General features: G+C 39.0%; 1 protein-coding gene across 2 annotated transcripts in view; it reads left to right on the forward strand.

Moving 5' to 3' along the window:
• MYPN (myopalladin) overlaps window positions 1–18661 on the forward strand; it is a 94348-nt gene that overhangs the window by 6234 nt on the left and 69453 nt on the right. Inside the window, exons 2-3 of one of the 2 annotated variants that reach the window (XM_007524165.2) lie at window positions 3026–3928; window positions 17043–17218. In XM_007524165.2, coding sequence (XP_007524227.1) covers window positions 3027–3928; window positions 17043–17218 — 1078 coding nt within the window. In that variant the 5' untranslated portion in view covers window position 3026. The remainder of the gene's footprint in view (window positions 1–3025; window positions 3929–17042; window positions 17219–18661) is intronic. The other variant, XM_060194692.1, reaches the window with a different exon arrangement.

Consider the following 18661-nt stretch of genomic DNA (forward strand, 5'->3'; position numbering starts at 1 on the left):
GATACCACTCAGATGCTTGATTAACCCCTTAACTATCTTTTTCAGAAACATAGCGCTACTTTTGATTAAAATGTAGTGCTACCCTTCATTTTTAATCAGCATGTCAATTACATTTTCAGATACCTTGTGTTACATATCTTTAGCTGTTCTACACAGTTAATACGTAAATGAGACCATTATTCAGTTCATACAGCTATTACATTTTACTTTATTTTATTTATTTATTTATAAAATGGAAACACTGACAAAAACATAAGATAAGAGGGGTATAATTCCCACCACTAGAGCTACTTATCCCATCCCTTCCCCTGATAGCTTTTCTATTCTTTAACCCCGTGGGAGTATGGACCCAGGGTCATTATGGGGTGCAGAAGATAGAAGGTCTGGCTTTTGTAATTGCTTCTCCGCTGAACATAGGCAATGGCAGGTCAATCCATACTCCCAACGTGTCTCTCTCTTTCCCTAGTGGGGAAGGGGTCTGAGGAAGCAGGGATCCAGGACACACTGGTTGGGTCATCTGTCCAGGGAAGTCCAGTTGGTACCATGCTAGCATCTGGAACCTGGTGGCTGAAAAAGAGTTAATATATAAAGTCATACAAATTGTTGATTAATCACGAACCTGAAGGCTGGAATATTGCAGATGAAGATTTGGGGTCTCCATTTTGGAAATAGCTAGCAGGTCTATCCTAGGTACATTCCAAAGGGCTAATAACTAATTAACTAATTCCAAACTAATAACTTTATTAGTTTTTGCCTGAGCGTGACATTTGATATGCAGGTGGACCCAAGTTGTTGTCTGGAGAGATGATGTCATGGCTGGAAAAGGGGCTAGAAAGCTGGATCAGGGAAGAGAGTAGCTCCCAAATATGGGAAAAGTGTATTAATATTGTTGACTGTAAACCCCATCGATCTGACTTGTGGCCCATATTCAGCATAGGAGCCTATGTAGCCTCTACATCCCTATAGGTTCGTATCTGTTACATTTTCATAAATGATTTGGTATGTCGTTCAGTGCTTCATTTTTATTTGTGTTTATTTTGGCATAGCCTGGATTTCTCACATGTATGATTTCAGTCTTCTTGGGACACTTTTTTACTCAGAGAAGCAGAGAGCAGGGAAGCAGAAGACAGAAAGGCAGATATATCATAGCACCAGAAATTTCCCCAGTGCCATGGTATCAGTCATGTGATATTGGAGTTTGATTCTGGCCACATGCATAGCAAGGCACTACCCTACTTACCTCTTTGGCTCTAATGAAATTTATAAGTAGTCATATAATTAAATTTAATTATTATTCAACTCTTTAATAAACTATTTTGTTATCCTGGATATGGCTCCAGTGCTTGATAGTTTCATATATACTGTGATGAATATCTTTACAGGTAAATCTTTGAACCCATTCAACAACTTTGGGTTTTCAATGAAACTTTTTAAAAATACAAAAAACTTTACCCAAATAAATTGCTCCAGAAGTGGTAACCTCAGGCTGTATCAAACACACTGACAAATATTTTGCTATAGATGATCTTCTTAACTATTGCTGTCTCAGTGTGACCACCTGTGACGCCAGTTTGCACTCGGCATGAGATAGCACTCTGAAAGTATAAGAGGCTAGGTAGCTCCGAGGAAGTCTTGTTTGTGATAAATGACATTCACAAATCCTATGAAAGGAAAAGAGTGGACTGAGATTCTTTTGCCATAGAGTCTTAAAGACAGAAGAGTTTTAGGAGATTACTTATTTCTTCATCTTCCTAGAACAAACCCCAGCACACAGTAGGAAAGAATAACAAATACTCTATATTTCCACTGCCATCTCTAAGTGATTGGTGGTAACTGAAGGAGTGGAGTATTAAGACAGTCAAAGCCAGTAAGAAGAGTACTGTAACCAGTTAGCTGCCTCTGTTAAGGAGAGAGCAAAATACAGCAGCCTATGGGTCATAACTTGACATCCTCCAGTAAATATGTGAACGAATAAGTCGATATAACGCTAATTATATAAAATTTATTTTTGTTTCCAAAGTCCCTAGTCCAGGGAACACTGAAATAAAACTGTTCTACTATTTTCTTAAACTCTAAAATGCATTTTAACTGATAATCTCTTCATATAATTATTGATAAAAAACCAAAAGCCAGGAAATGGGTATATATGAAAAATGTCTTACCACTTACTTCACTCCTTGCCTCACTTATCTTTTCTTAACCAGTGTTAACTTAAGAGATGTTTCAAAACCACAGTTTAATTCCTGTCTTAGTAGTGATTACATTAGTTCTACCTTATTTGAAAAATCTAAATCATTTCTCAAGAACATATCAAATCTATAAACATCATTGAAAGTATTTATACAACATTTGTCTCCAGTCAAAAAAACAAAGGAATTATTTATCTGTATAAGCTTTTTTTATTTGTATAAGCTTGATCAAGCTTTTATTCTCAGTAACTAGATGAATCATGTCAATGTCTTCTCATTTTTATTATTTTATTACTTTCAAGGTAAAAGGGAGAGGATAAAGAGCAAATCTCTGTGTATGGGCACGTTGGTATAAAGCCAGAACACTTTTACAGATATTATTAAAATGATATACAGAAATTATAGTTAATGCTACTGAAGCTATGGCATAGCTTTCATAATTATACTTTCACATAAAGAATTTACTGAAGTCCCCACCTGCAGAAGACAGGGGGTAGGGTCTCACTAACTTAGAAGCAAAGCTGCAGCTGTCTCTCTTTCTCCCTCTCCTTCCCCTCTCAATTTCTCTCTGTTTTTATCAAACATATAAACGATGTTTTTAAAAAAGAATTTAATAAAGTGATTGCTACTCATATTTTTATATTAAATTTCAGGGAAAATCTTCCCCTATTTCTTTTATAATTTGAAAATTATCTAAGTTTTTTAAATTTCTAAGTGTCAAAATTGGGCATTTTTTTCATTTTGAGTTTTAATATCTTAACAATTTATCAGTCTGAAATATAGACTTGTTCTCTAGAAATGATCCAACCTTTTTTGCTATTATTACTCTGTGACAGCATGCAAGACGACAGCATAGAAGCCTCTACTTCCATATCTCAACTTCTAAGAGAGAGCTATTTAGCTGAAACTAGACATAACGGAAACCATGAAAGGAGTCTAGCAGAGCCTTCCTCAAATCCTTTCCATTTTGGCGGTCCTTCTATAGCTGCTGAAGGAGGCGGAGGCCAAGATGACCTTCCAGATCTTTCAGCCTTTCTGAGCCAAGAAGAATTAGATGAAAGTGTCAATCTGGCAAGATTGGCCATCAACCATGACCCTTTGGAGAAAGCAGATGAAGTTCAAACTAGAAAACGTCTGTCCTCTGAGCAGACGAAACGCCCATCTAAATCAAGTTTTGACCCTAATTTCTGCCAAGATAACTCTAGAAGTTCTGTTAACTCTAATGAGAGCCATCAGGAAGCAAAAAGACCACAATATAGCTCTGAAACCCAGTCGAAAAAAGTGTTCTTGAATAAGGCTGCCGACTTCATTGAAGAGCTGTCCTCCATTTTCAAAGCTCATAGCTCCAAAAGGATTAGACCACGTGCTTGCAAAAACCACAAGAATAAATCGGAATCTTCAAACAAAGTTGTGCAGGGAAATAACTCCAGCTTCTCAGACCTATCAGAAAGAAGAGAAAGAGCTTCTGTCCCCATCCCTATCCCTGCAGATACCAGGGATAATGAAGTGAATCATGCCCTTGAACAACAGGAAGCTAAGAGACGTGAAGCCGAGCAGACTGCCGTTGGAGCAGCTGGTGGAGACACCAGTCCAGAGTCTTCACCGTCATCTTTGTACTATGAAGAACCTCTGGGGCAACCTCCTAGGTTCACTCAAAAGTTACGGAGCAGAGAAGTTCCAGAAGGCACCAGAGTGCAGTTGGATTGCATAGTGGTAGGAATTCCACCACCTCAAGTAAGGTAAAAATGTCCTATTACTAGTATTTAGCTTTCCACATGCCGTGACCTTTCAAAGAGTTATGGCTTCAAAAATTATATTTGACTTTGAGAAAAACAATCTAAAGTATCACTACTGAGTAGAACTATGTACTAGCCATACATGTAATTTAAAATTTTCCAATACCCACATTTTTTTTTAAGTTTGAAGTGAATTGGGCTGGCAAAATAGACCACCTAGATAGTGTACCCACTTGGTCATGCGTGTTACTCAGGTTCAAACCCGGCTGCCAGGGCACTGGAAGAAGCATCAGTGATAATGGTATATTTCCCTCTGTCTCTCTGTTCCCTCCTTTCTGTCTGAAAGGAAAAGTCAGCTTGGAGTGGTGAAGCCCTAGTGATGACAAAAATATATATTAGGGTGGATTAATTCTTGAAATATATATTATGTAATCAATGTGTTAAAATATTATCATTTCAACATATAATAGTATCCTGAGAGGGATACTATTAAGTAGCATCTATCTGCCCAGTCTAAGTCAATGAGTAAGTTATGATATACACACAACTTACTTAAATTAGGAGTCCTGCAAAACCCACAAATTTCTGGACATAGAGGAAATTTCCCTACTCAAATTTCCCTGAATCAAACTAGATCATTTCAGGACTCAGTTTCTCCATTCTTGACTCAGACAATCTCAGATACAAATGATTGCTTTATTTTCTAGTGAGAAAAATTAGATACTTGTCACAACTTCCCCACTCCAAATCAACGTAATTCTGTATTCATCTACAAACTACGTAGTCAATTACAAATTTAACAACGGAAAAAAGAAAAGACGTTCATATGTAGCTTTGCTGTGGTAATACTAATTTTACCTGTGAGGAATTTTACTGATTGAATTCATGTCTATAGTTTAATCACTATTTTGGTGGCAGGAAATTAGTAGTTATTCACTAAATATTTCCTGAATGAATTACTAATTTAATTCATGACTGCAATTAAGAAAAAAATGGGGGTAGGGGAGTGACATAGAAGTTTATCTATAGTGATAAGGCTCTCTAATCTTAAAAGCACTAAATTTTTAGCTATTAGAAAAAGTTGTGTGTGTGTGTGTGTGTGTGTGTGTACATTGTTACCAGGAGCAGAGGAGTCAACTTGCAGGCACTGAGTCCCAGCTATGGCCCTGGTGTCAAAAACAATCATTTTTCCACATGTTGCTGATTCACAAATTAATTGGGTAGAAATTATTTTGTTTTTATCTAGGATACAAGCTAGGATCTTATATATTATTGAAGTTAGCACTTTTGAAAGCTTATTGATCTTAGACACAGCTTTATTGGAGGATTTGTCTTAGAAAATGAAATATATTCATATAATCACAGATGAAAGAGTCTGCAGGAATTTGCAGCAAATGGTCATGATCCCTTTTTATATCCTGACTCCAAATTCTTTTCCCAGGAATGTACAGCTGGGCCATACTGAGTAAGTTTGCTTGTATGCAACCGTATGAAGCCACACAATTTACCTTTTTTTTTTCTTTTTTTTCTTTATTTAAGAAAGGAGACATTAACAAAACTATAGAATAAGAGGGGTACAATTCCGCACAATTCCCATAACCCGATCTCCACATCCCACCCCCTCCCCTGATATCCCTCCCATTCTCCATCTCTCTGGGAGTCTGGATCCACGGTCGTTGTGGGTTGCAGAGGGTGGAAGGTCTGGCTTCTGTACTTGCTTCCTCGCTGAACATGGGTGTTGACTGGTCGATCCATACTCCCAGTCTGTCTCTCTTAGATGATATAGAAGAATGTAAACATTGTGTAAATAATTATAGGTCATACGTAATATAAAATATCTAAGAATAAAAGGCAATTTTTTCATTATTTAAGAGTTCTTCCTTTAGAAAAAAATCTAGATGCCTACATTCATTCATCAAATATCAAATGGTTGTTAGTCACGATGTACTGTTGTAGGCACTAAGATTAAAGCTGCAAACAAACAAACAAAAAATTCTCACATTCATGGATCTTAGAGTCTAGTAAAGAAGACAGGTCATAAGCAAAATCTCTACAAATAATTGTATAGTTTACATAATTGTAATTGTGACAACGGTTATAAAGAAGGGTGCATATTGTAAAGAGAATGAAACTTTCAAAAATGTTTATTCAGCATTCATTTTTTATAAAAGACATCTTTGTGTATTTTATGAAATTTTCTTTTCTTGTTTATTTGCAAGAGTTTTAAAAATAAGATGATTATGCCAATCACATGACATGTGTTCTGAAAATCAATTTGATTTATCTTTTTATTTTAGGTATGGTCTTTTTGGGTGATTAGATGTTCTTGACTCTAGTGTTTAATTTGTTAATTTCCCCTCTATTTTATAGTTGTTGTCTGGGTCTAGTTTAAATGTTTTCTAATCTCAAAGTTATAAAGATATCCTTGTATATTGTCCCATAAAAGACTTAACAATTTTTGCCTTTCAATTTAAGGTTGTTTTTTTATATATATTTTATTTTATATATTTAGGGTAGAAATAGAGAGAAATTGAGAAGAAAGGGGGAGAGAGAGACACCTGCAGCACTGCTTCACCACTCAAGAAACTTCCTCCCTGCAGGTGGAGGGACCAGGGGCCTGCACTGAGTCCTTGCATATTGTAACATGTGTGCTTTACCAGGTGTGCCACCACCCAGCCCCAATTTAAGTTTTTGATAAATTTAAGTTTGATTTTGTGCATAGTACAAAGGAGAGAACCCATTTTAAATTTATTATTGCATAGTCAATTATTCCAGTTTATTGACAAGTAGATTTTTCCCCACTGACCTATCATGCCAACTATATTATAAAGTTCTATAACTATACAGACTTAGTTCTGTGCTTTTTGTTATTTTTTTTCTGTGGCTAAATTATCTTACTAAATTTCTTATAATCCTTGATCTTCCATATTTTCATTTTAAAGATTTTTGTCTCTACTTTTATTCTTTTTAAAATTTTTTAAAAAAATTTATTTATTCCCTTTTATTGCCCTTGTTGTTTTATTGTTGTAGTTATTATTGATGTCGTTGTTGTTGGATAGGATAGAGAGAGATGAGAGAGGAGGGGAAGACAGAGAGGGGGAGAGAAAAAACAGACACCTGCAGACCTGCTTCACTGACTTCCCTGCAGGTGGGGAGAGGGGGGCTCGAACCCAGATCATTACTCAGGTTCTTGCGCTTTGCGCCACGTGCACTTAACCCGCTGCGCTACCTGCGCTACTGTGCGATTCCCAGTCTCTGTTTTTATTCTACAACATAAATTTTAGAAACGTCTTGTCAAACTACTCAAAAATTTTTCTAAATCTATTGAGATATTTAGAATTGTTTCTATTTTTAATTTATTTTATTAGTGATTTAATATTGATTTTCAAAATTATGGGACAACAGGGGGTGTAACTCCACACCATTCCCACCATGAAAGTTCCGAGTCCCCATCCCCCGCATTGGAAATTACAGTAGCCCTCCCAAGGAGAGGTGTTTCTATGTATCTTTCTTCTCTTTCTCACTCTCTCAAAACTTGTTTAAAATTTGTGCTGTGGTGGTGGCTGAGGGCTGCTTACATGTGTGAGATGCTGGCTCTAGTCCCCAGCAACATGAAAAACGTAGTAAAATATAGGCATATCCTCCCCCCACAACTTATACAGCCACCATCCATGAGTAAGCTATAGTTACCTGGCATACTGGCAAACTTCAGCTTTCTTTAAAACTCTGTAACTGTCAAACAGGACATCCAAAATATTTAATTGCATCATCAAATCTAATATAACTGAGTCCCAGTGGAAGACATCTACTAATTGTTTAGTATCCAATACACACCAGTTGCATTCCATATATGACAAATGGTGAGAATGTCACCAATATATGAAATTGACAAGTATGAGAATGTCAGTAATTGCACTGCCTTTCGGCTGTTTCAGGCTCTACTTAGCTCTTCATTTAAGAGCTCAGATGTTATTAGACAGAACTGGTTGAAGGTAACTCAAGGAAAGGTCTTTTCTGACCACCACCACCCTGACCCCCCAAAAAAAACCTCTTGAAAAATGAAAAAGAAACAGACCTGAGGGTACAATAATCCTGATTTGAATCCAGTCTTCTAACATTCATATTACATTTTCTGAATAGCTATGACAAGCCACACACTGTGTTAAAGGCCATATAAACAAGTGGCAAACAAAACAAACTTGACAATCTCTGTCCCGTGGCTGGCCTTTATTTTCGAAATGAACCTACAAATGAGTATATAATTATAAACGATGCAGGTTCTGGGAAGCAAACAATCAGGACATTAGGAGAGTGAATAATAGAAGGTGAGTAGGAACATTGGAAGGGCTGGGTCAGGGTTAAAGAGAGGTTCTGACTAATCATTCTTTTAATGAGCATTACCACTGATGAGTCAGAGTAACGCATTTAAATTACATTTAGAGTCACTCGTGGGTTAAAACACTGAATCATAATACTTATGAAAACCATATTTTTGTTTAAGTATTAACCTAATAGCAGAATGATGATATGCATCCAAAATATTATGTCTGGAAAAATTGTCTCATTAGTGTCTACATTTCCAGAATTAGTAGCCAAGTGGATTAGCAGAACTGACAAGCTATTCTTTTTTCTTTTTCTTTTTTTGCCTCCAGGGTTATCACTGGTGCTCAGTGTTGGCACTACAAATCCTGGCAGCCATGTTTTCCATCTTATTGGCTAGGACAGAGAGAAGTTGAGAGAGGAAGGGGAGACAGAGAGGGAGAGAGAAAGACAGACACCTGCAGGCCCATTTCAGCACTTGTAAAGCGTCCCCCTGCAGGTGGGGAGTGATGATGGGGGACTCGAACCCAGTTCCTTGCACTAGTACTATATGTGCCCAGCCCCCCTTGACAAGCTATTCTTAAAACCTTAAAGTTAGATCTTTATCATTTGAGGCCTGCCCTACTTTCCCAGATCACTGACTCTTTTTTCTATATCTAAACTACTATACTTTTATTTTAAAATCACTTGATTGAGAAAATATTGGTTTCTGAGACTTTTGCTGTTACAGAGGCAGCGTCCCATCTCCCCCAAGATAGTTGTCAACACACCTCAGCCTCCGTAACAATGTCTGCCATGAGACATTTGGCCTCCAACCCACTTTCAACCCCTACACACCACTCCCGTTTTGAACCCTTGGAGCTTGTAAAGTATATCACACTTGATTAAAGTTTCATTCTGTCTTTTACCTTGCTCTATTACTTCATCTCACTGACTCATTTATTTACTTGCCACGAAGGTTATCACTAGGTCTCCATGTCTGCACTATGAATCTACCCTCCCAACAGCCTTCTTTCTCTTTCTTCCTTCCTTCCTTCCTCCTCTCCTTCCTTCCCTTCTTTCTTTTTTTTTTTTTTCTTTCTATTTTATTTGATAGGAGAGAAATTGAGAGGAGCTGGGTGGTGGTGCACCTTGTTGAACACACATGTTACTATGTGCAAGGACCCGGGTTAGAGGCCCTCCTTCCCACCTGCAGGGGCAAAGCTTTGTGAGTGGTGAAGCCAGGCTGCAGATGTTTCTCTCCCTCTCTATCACCATCTTCCCTTTGGACTCCTGGTTGTCTCCATTCAGTAAATGAATAAAGATAGTAGAAAATTATTAAAAAGAGAAATTGAGAGAGGAGGGAAAGTTAGAGAGGGAGAGGTAAAAGCAGACATCTGCAGGCCTGCTTCACTGCTTGTGGAGTGGAAACGTCTTCCTGCAGAAGAGGAGTGGGGCTCAAACCTGGATCCTTATGCATAGTCATGTGTGTGCTCAACTGGGCGCGTCACCACCCAGCTCCTCACCAAATCGTTTCTACTGAGCCGTGAAACGTGTCAGGCACCCACTGCCCTTCTGTCGTAAGGATTTGGCATTCTAAAAACATGCATCTGGACAGTATTTCTATGAAAGCACTCCCTCACATGGACAGCTGTTTCAAGAGAATATGTTTTCTATCTTACCCTCAGGTGTCTCCGGGGTAACTGGATAAATTTTTATACTTTTTTCAGAAGGCAGGGAAATTATTTTTGAGTGGGTCATGGCATTAAAGTCAGAGTAGCAGTTACTGACTGTTCTTTGGGCCTGGTTGACACCATCCTGGCCGTGTAAGAGAGGATAAAAATGTTTCTGACAGAGAGCTTGGGCATTTGAGTCATTCCACTTATCTCTTTCTCCCTGTTTAGTTGCTCATAGATGTTTCCATTCTTTTTTTTTTTTTTTTTTTTTTGGTAAGGAGGAGAAACATTATATAAATGTTGAATAAATGAGATACACCTATAATATTTATATATGGAAAAATATTTGTTTGGAAATAGCTATTTGTATTTATTTTATCAAATTAATGTGAGGGGCAGCAAGAAAGGTTGCCTGATAGTGTGCCTGCTTTGACACATTTATGAACAAGGTGTGAGCCTGGCCTGAACTCCACTGGAAGAAGCTTTGGTGCCGTGGTATCTTTCTCTTTCTCCTTATGTCTCTCTGCTTCTGTCTCTGTTTTCCTATCTAAAAATAAAAAAGTGGCTTAGAGTAATGAAGCTCTGGTGACGACAACAACAACAATGAAATAATATGGGTGCCTAAAAAGTCAAATAATACTAAAGAACAAACCACTTTCTTTTTCTTTCTTCTTTTTTTTTTTGTAATTTCCTACTTTACTGCTAGATTTTTTCCCAAGCCATTTTATTTTTTAATTTAACTAACTAATTAATTAATTTTACTGTTGCCTCCATCTTTATTGCTGAGGCTCAGAGCCTGCACTACAAATCCACTAATCCTGGAGGCTATTTTTTCCCTTTTGTTGCACTAGTTGTTAATCATTGTTGTTGTTGTTATTATTGCTGTCTTTGGATAGGACAGAGAGAAATGGAGAGAGGAGGGGAAGACAGAGAAGGGGAGAAAAAGATAGACACCTGCGGACCTGCTTCACCGCTTGTGAAGTGACTCCCCTGCAGATGGGGAGCCAGGGGCTCAAACCAGGATCAAACTTTGAGCTTCCCATCATGTGCACTTAACCCGCTGTGCTGCCTTCCTGCTCCCTCCCCAAATCATTTTATTGGAGGGTTAGTTGACACTTGGCTACAATTTCTCATCTCCCCACAGTAGGTGTCTTCAAAACACTCTCACCCCCAATTTCAGTCCTTTTTCTACCATCAGATACCTTAATCCCAATGCCCTTTCCACCACCTTCCATTCCTTCACTTCCCCAAGTCCTTTGCTTTGATGCAATACCTCAAGGTCTCTCAACACTATGCCAGGATTTCTCAAAGGTTTTGTTCCCAGGCCTCTTTTACAGTGAAAAAAACTATTGCGCAACCTGAGAGGTGGTACAATGCTTGAAGTGCTGAGCTTGCAAGCATAAGGCCCAGAGTTCAGTCACAGGAGTTATATACTCTCTCTTTCTCCTCTATTTCATAAAATAAATAAAATTTCTACAAATTATTGAAGCCCACAAAAGATTTTGTTTATGTGAGTTAATCTACAAATGTATTAGAAAATAAAACTGGGAAATGGTTTAGATATTTATTTCTCCTTTTTTGTGTAGTTCTTGGGAATGAACCTTGCATATATGCAGCACTGTTTATCAGGGCCCCAGGTTTGATTTAAAAATTTTTTATTTCTTTATTTTAATGAGTGACAAAGAAAGATTCACTGAGAGAAACATACCAGAACACTGCTCAGCTCTGGTTTATGGTGCTGTGGGGGACTGAACATGGGATTTTGGAGCTTCAGGTGTGAAAAATTCTTTTTTCCTAACCATTCTGCTGTCTCTCCTGCCTAACAGCTTCTTTATCATTCTTTAATTCAGAGAGAGGCAGGAAGAGAACAAGAAGGAGAGACCGGAAGGAAAGACACCTCAGCAGCCACCATCATCTATGGAGTTCCCCTGGTTCATTCCATGGTGCTTTCGTGGGCTGTGAGGGCTTAAGCCCAGGGTCTGTCTCGCAGTAAGGCGCGCATTCTACTGGCTGAGAGCCATCTCCCTTCTATCTTACTCATTTTAAAAAAACAATACCAAACACACTAAAATATATCATTTTCATTTTTAATTGATTAATTATTCTTTATTTGATAGTATGGACAGAGAGAAATTGAGAGTGGAGGGGAAAATAGAGGAGAGTAGATAGCATAGTGGTTATGCAAACAGACTCTCATGCCTGAAGATCCAAATTTCAAGCTTCAGTCCCCTGCACCACCATAAGCCAGAGCTGAACTGTGCCACAACTGGTTAAAAAAGAAAAGGAGAGAGTGCGAGAGAGACGCGTCTGCAGCACTGCTCTACTATCTGTGAAACTTCCTTCACCCTGCAGGTGAGGGCTGGGAACTTGAATCCCCTCAATCTGTTTGCCACTTTCTTTTTTTCTTTAAGATTGTATTTATTTACTAATGAGAAAAATAGGAGAAGAGAGAGAGAAAGAACCAGACATCACTCTGCTACATGTGCTCCCCAGGACTGAACTCAGCACCTCACACTTGAGTCCAGTGCTTTGTCCACTGTGCCACCTCCTGGACCACTGTTTCCCACTTTTTTTTTTTTTTGGTCCCTATTCTTTTTTTTTTTTTTTAATTTTTTTTATTTTCCCTTTTTGTTGCCCTTGTTGTTTTTCATTATTGTTGTAGTTGTTGATGTCGTCGTTGTTAGATAGGACAGAGAGAAATGGAGAGAGGAGGGGAAGACAGAGAGGGGGAGAGAAAGACAGACACCTGCAGACCTGCTTCACCGCCTGTGAAGTGACTCCCCCGCAGGTGGGGAGCCGAGGGCTCGAACCGGGATCCTTATGCCGGTCCTTGAGCTTTGCGCAAGTGCACTTAACCTGCTGTGCTACCGCCCGACTCCCTGTTTTCCATGTTCTAAACCACCTCAGAGCTACTATTATCTCCCTTCCCAGTCTTTAGGTCCTTGTACTTTCCTATTTTTAAGAAAAACAATCAAATCACCTTTACTTTATGTTTTAAGAGTATATCCAGAAGAGGTTCAAGATAAACACATATGCTCAATATTCATATTTGACAAAATGCTCATGATTTGTTTTTAGAACTGTACAGACCCCAAAGGTTCGTTCATATAAGCTTCTTGGGGGCCTTGTTGAAATAGTTGCTTTCATGAGCTGGGGTCATTGCATAAAGGTTATCTGAAAGACTCATGGCAGAGGCTCTCAGGTTCAAACCAGCACTACCATAAGCCAGAGCTGAGCAATGCTCTGGTATCTCTCTCTGTCTCTATCTCTCTGTCTCTCTCTGTGTGTCTCTCTCTCCATATATGTATCCTTGCATATCTCTCTCATTAAACTTAAATATTTTTAAAAGAAATATATGCTTTGGGAGGTCCTTATCACTTTTCTTAATCTGAACGTATTGGCACAGAACTTGATGAAGCAAATAACGCAACATCTATACAATATTATCAGGGTCTATCAGTGGTGCACCTGCTTGAGTGCATATACTGTCATACTCAAGGAACTCAGGTTCAAACCTACAGGTGTCCCTTCATGAGCGGTGAAGCTGTGCTGCAGGTGTTTCTCTGCCTCTCTCTCTCTATCTATCTATCTATCTATCTTACCCTTCCCTCTCAATTTCTTTCTGTCCTAACAAAATGATAATTTAAAAAATGCAAACAGTGACCTCCAGAGTAGTGGATTTGTCATACAGGTACTGAGCTCCAGTGATAATTGCTGGCAATATACTTATATAATCAATTCTTTCCATCAATCTGCTTTTCAATAAACCCAATATGTATTTTCTGAGTACCAACCCTATACCAATGCATTGTTGTAGGTGCTGGGATTATAATAGTGAATCAAGTGGGAAAAATTCTCTCATGAACTTTGCAAGCTAGTAGGGGAAGGTAGACAGTAATATAAACTGGTATGTAAGATCATTTCAGATAATGCTAAATACTGTGAACATAACAAAAATAGATAATGTGATTGAGGATAAGTGGGCTATAGAGGAAGAAGTGAGGAGGGCATATTTGAGACAAAGTCCAACTGATGAAAAGATTCTGCCTTTGTAAAGATCTGGGGGCCAGGGGCCAGGTGGTAGCGCACCTGGTTGAGCGCACATGTTACAGTGTGCAAGGATCCAGGTTTGAGTCCCTCGTCCCCACCTGCCATGGGGAAAGCTTCACAAGTGATGAAGCAATATTGCAGGTGTTTCTCCGACTTTCCCTCTCTACCATCCCTTTCTCTCTTGCTTTCTGGCTGTCTCTATCCAATAAATAAAGATAATAAAAATTTTTCTTTAAATATATGGGGGAACAAAGACTACCAAAGTATGAACATCTTAATGTGGAGAAATACAAAACGTGTTCATGGAACAGTAAGAAGATCAAGGTGGTTGGAATTTTATGGAAGGACTGTGAAAAGGAGTCCAGAAATCAGGGTGAGAAAAGAAGATTTGGGTGTCAGCCCAAAGAGAACTGCTCATTGAAAGTATGAGATAAGGAAAGAAGGGCTGAACACACACAGAAGCTGCACTGGGTATTGTCGATGCTTCAAAAGAATAAAAACCACTCTCGTGGTGGCAAGTGTGTGGAATTGCACCCCTCTTATCCTACTGTCCTGCCAACCATTATTAAACCAAGTTGTTGTTTTTTTTAAAAAAAAGTTCTGTCCCTGCCTTCAAATAATTTATTAGCTAATTAAACAAGACAAATTCTCAAGATACCAACCCATAACACCTTATTTCTCACACAAAAGTTGATGCTCTATCTGCCTTATTTTTCAGGCTACTGTTAGGACTGTATCTGTGTTGTCTTGAGGTTCCTTTTGTGCCAATAGTCTTTCCCAGTCTCCTTAGAGTTGCGTATTGTTTCACTTGGTAACTGTACTGGACTTTATTTCACCATTCCCCTATAAAGGAGATTTGGAGTATTTTCAGTAGCTGCTATTTGGTACTTACCATTTTGTTGGTATGAAAGTGTATCTGTTTGATAGTTTCCCACAAGTGGGGTTGTTTGGTCAAAGGTTAAATGCATGTATAATTTTAACAGATATTACAGTATTCCTTTCATATGAAATTAGGCCATTTTACATTTCTACTAGTCTATTATTTAGCCTATTTCAATTTGCTTCATGTACAACAGTATTTCTATGTAGTTATAGTGTCTTTTTCTCTTATTATACAACTCTGCACTCTAAGCTTTATTTTATACATTAATTCATTTAAACTATTGACAATAAATTATGTCACAATAAAATTTCTAACTTCGAGTATATAGCATAGCCTACAAAAACAGACATGTTTACATAGCAATTGTTGGATTGATAATTTTTCTTTTTTTTCTTTTGTTGCCCTTGTTATCGTTGTTGTTATTATTGTTGTTATTGCTGTCATTGTTGGATAGGACAGAGAGAAATGGAGAGAGGAGGGGAAGGCAGAAGGGGAGAGAAAGTTAGACACCTGCAGACCTGCTTCACCGCTTGTGAAGGACTCCCCTGCAGGAGGGGAACCAGGGGCTGGAACTGAGATCCTTACTCGGGTCCTTGCACTTCACACTATGTTCGCTTAACCCGCTGCGCTACCATCCAGCCCGGGATTGAGAATTTTTTCTACTCTACGATGTTAAAAAAAAAAAAAAAAAAAAAAAGCTATATGCCTTTAGTAGAAGGTATACTTCAGTTTTTGAACTGTGATTTTTTTTTCTTGGACTAGCACTCTGCTGTATAATATACTCTCTCACAATGCCAAGCAATGGCAGAAAGTGCCAGCTCCCATTCAACAAAAGGATACAGACTCCCATCAGCTCTTCTCAGATTCCACCGGAAATGAGACAAATTGATGAAGGTTTCACTCTAACATCCCCATCATCCTACAATTAATTTTACTTCAAATCTTCAATCATTCTTTATACCCAGTGTACATCCCTCTGTATTCATTAATGGTGAAAACCTGGATTGTCACTATTTTTCTACTTTCAACGTTGTACTTAATAAATTATGTGATCTATTCGCTATTTTATTATAAATTGGGCTTGTAGGGGCCAAGCTGTAGTGCACTGGGTTAAGTGCACATGGTACAAAGTGCAAGGACCACAGCATTCTAGCCCCTGGCTCCCCACCTGCAGGAGGATGCTTCACAAGTGGTGAAGCAGGTCTGCCATCTTTGTCTCTCCCTCTCTATCTTCCCCTCCTCTCTCAACTTCTCTCTTTGTCCTATCCAACAACAACAACAGCAACAACAACAATAATGGAAAAAAGATGGCTGCCAGGAGCAGTGGATTCATAATGCAAGCACCAAGCCCCAATGAGAACCCCGGAGGCAAAAATAAATAAAAAATAATAAATTGGGCTTGTGTTAGTTGTTTTTTTTCCAATTGTAGGTTAGTGTAGGTGTTCTGATCATGTGTAAGTTAAGCAAGTATGAACTACGGTGTTCAGTAGGCTAAATGTAGTCACTGTCTTTTTCAGTATACTACTTTCAACCTTTTATCAAGGCATAACCCAGCTTTAAATTGAGGAAGGGTTCTATTTAAGTTATTCTTTTTTAAAATTTTTAAATTATATTTATTTTCCCTTTTGTTGCCCTTGTTTTTTAAATTTTTTAAACATTTGAATTTATTATTGGATAGAGACAGAAGTTAAGAGGGGAGAGATAGAGAGAGAGAGAAACAGACAGACACCTGCAGCCCTGCTTCACCACTTGTGAAGCTTTCCCCCCTATAGGTGGGGGAGCAGGGGCTTGAACCCAGGTCCTTGTGCATGGTAATGTGAGCACTTAACCAGGTGTGCCACCGCCTGCTCCCCAGCCCTTGTTGTTTTTATTGTTGCTGTTGTTATTGATGTCATCGTTGTTGGATAGGACAGAGAGAAATGGAAGGAGGAGGGGAATACAGAGAGGGGGAGAGAAAGACAGACACCTGCAGACCTGCTTCACCGCCTGTGAAGCGACTCCCCTGCAGGTGGGGACCCAGGGGCTCGAAATGGGATCCTTATGCCGGTCCTTGCACTTTGTGCCACGTGCGCTTAACCCGCTGCGCTACCACCCAACCCCCTGGTTTGTTTAATGTTTTAACTCTTCAGTTTTCTTCCTGAGAATACCTGAATTCATTATCTCATTAGCTCTCACACTTCAGTTACGCCCAATATTTCCTTCTTTTCAGGTGGTATTGTGAAGGCAAGGAGCTTGAAAATTCCCCGGATATTCATATCATTCAGGCAGGAAATCTGCACTCCCTGACCATTGCTGAAGCCTTTGAAGAGGACACAGGTCGCTATTCCTGCTTTGCTTCTAACATCTATGGGACGGATTCAACTTCTGCTGAAATTTATATAGAAGGTAAAGCGAACTGTTAGAGCACTATTATGACAAGTTTAAAACAGGCAATTTTTATTTTGGGTCTACTCTACCACATATTCTTCTAAGCAGTGAAGGTGTAGCAGTTAGCCAACCAAACAAACAAAACCTGCATATCATATGCCCTTAGGAACCCAACACAGCCATCCAAAAACATCTGTGTACACCTATGTTCATAGCAGCGCAATTTATAATGGCCAAAACCTGGAAGCAACCCAGGTGTCCAACAGCAGATGAGTGGCTGAGCAAGTTGTGGTCTATATACACAATGGAATTCTACTCAGCTATTAGATATGGTGAATTTACCGTCTTCACCTCATTTTGGATGGAGCTTGCAGGAATCATGTGAAGTGAGATAAGTCAGAAAGAGAAGGATGAATATGGGATGATCTCATTCAGACAAAAGTTGAAAAGTACGAACAGAAAGGGAATCACAAAGCAGACTTGGACTGGGGTTGGTGTGTTGTACGTAAAGGACTCTGGGGGGGGAGGATGGATTTTCAGATCCTGGTACATGATGGTGGATGGTGGTGAAGGAGGACCTAGGTGGGGGATTAGAAAATCAAAAAATAATAAACCTGGACTCACTGTAAAGGTAAAGAAAAAATAGGTGAGGGGCCACCTGGTTGAGTGTACACGTTACAGTGCACAGGGTCCAGGTTTGAGCCCTGGGTCCCCACCTGCAGGGGGAAAGCTTCACAAGTGATGAAGCAGTACTGCAGTTGCCTCTCTGTCTCTCTCTCTCTGTCACCCCCTTCCCTTTCTATTTCTAGCTCTTTCTATCCAGTAAATAAATAAAGATACATTTTTAAATTTTTTATAGTAATTTATTTTCCCTTTTGTTGCCCTTGTTTTTTATTATTGTTGTAGTTATTGTTGTTGTTATTGATGTTGTCGTTATTGGATAGGACAGAGAGAAATGGAGAGAGGAGGAGAAGACAGAGAAGGGGAAAGAAAGATAGACACCTGCAGACCTGCTTCACTGCCTGTGAAGCGACTCCCCTGCAGGTAGGGAGCCAGGGGCTCGAACCCAGATCCCTACGCCAGTTCTTGGGCTTAGCCCCACGTGTACTTAACCTAGTGTGCTACCACCCTACTCCCAAATAAAGATAATTTTAAAAAAGAAAAGAAATAGATGAAAAAAAAACCCTAAATATTGGGATGTTTGAAAAGCCATCAAATGTTCTTGCATAGAAAAGCAGAAAATGATGTCATGACTTTTTTGACAACCCAATGTATATTATTACAGGGATACATAGGTGCCTTCCAGGTGGTGGTGCACCCAGTGGAGTGCACACATTACCATGCGCAAGAACCTGGGTTCAAGTCCTCATTCCTTACTTGCAGTAGTGGGGCAGTGCTGCAGGTGTCTCTCTCCTTCCCCCTCTCACTTTTTCTCTGTCCTATCAAATAATAATAATAAAA

Source organism: Erinaceus europaeus, chromosome 1, assembly GCF_950295315.1.
Source record: "Erinaceus europaeus chromosome 1, mEriEur2.1, whole genome shotgun sequence".
Classification (NCBI taxonomy): domain Eukaryota; kingdom Metazoa; phylum Chordata; class Mammalia; order Eulipotyphla; family Erinaceidae; genus Erinaceus; species Erinaceus europaeus.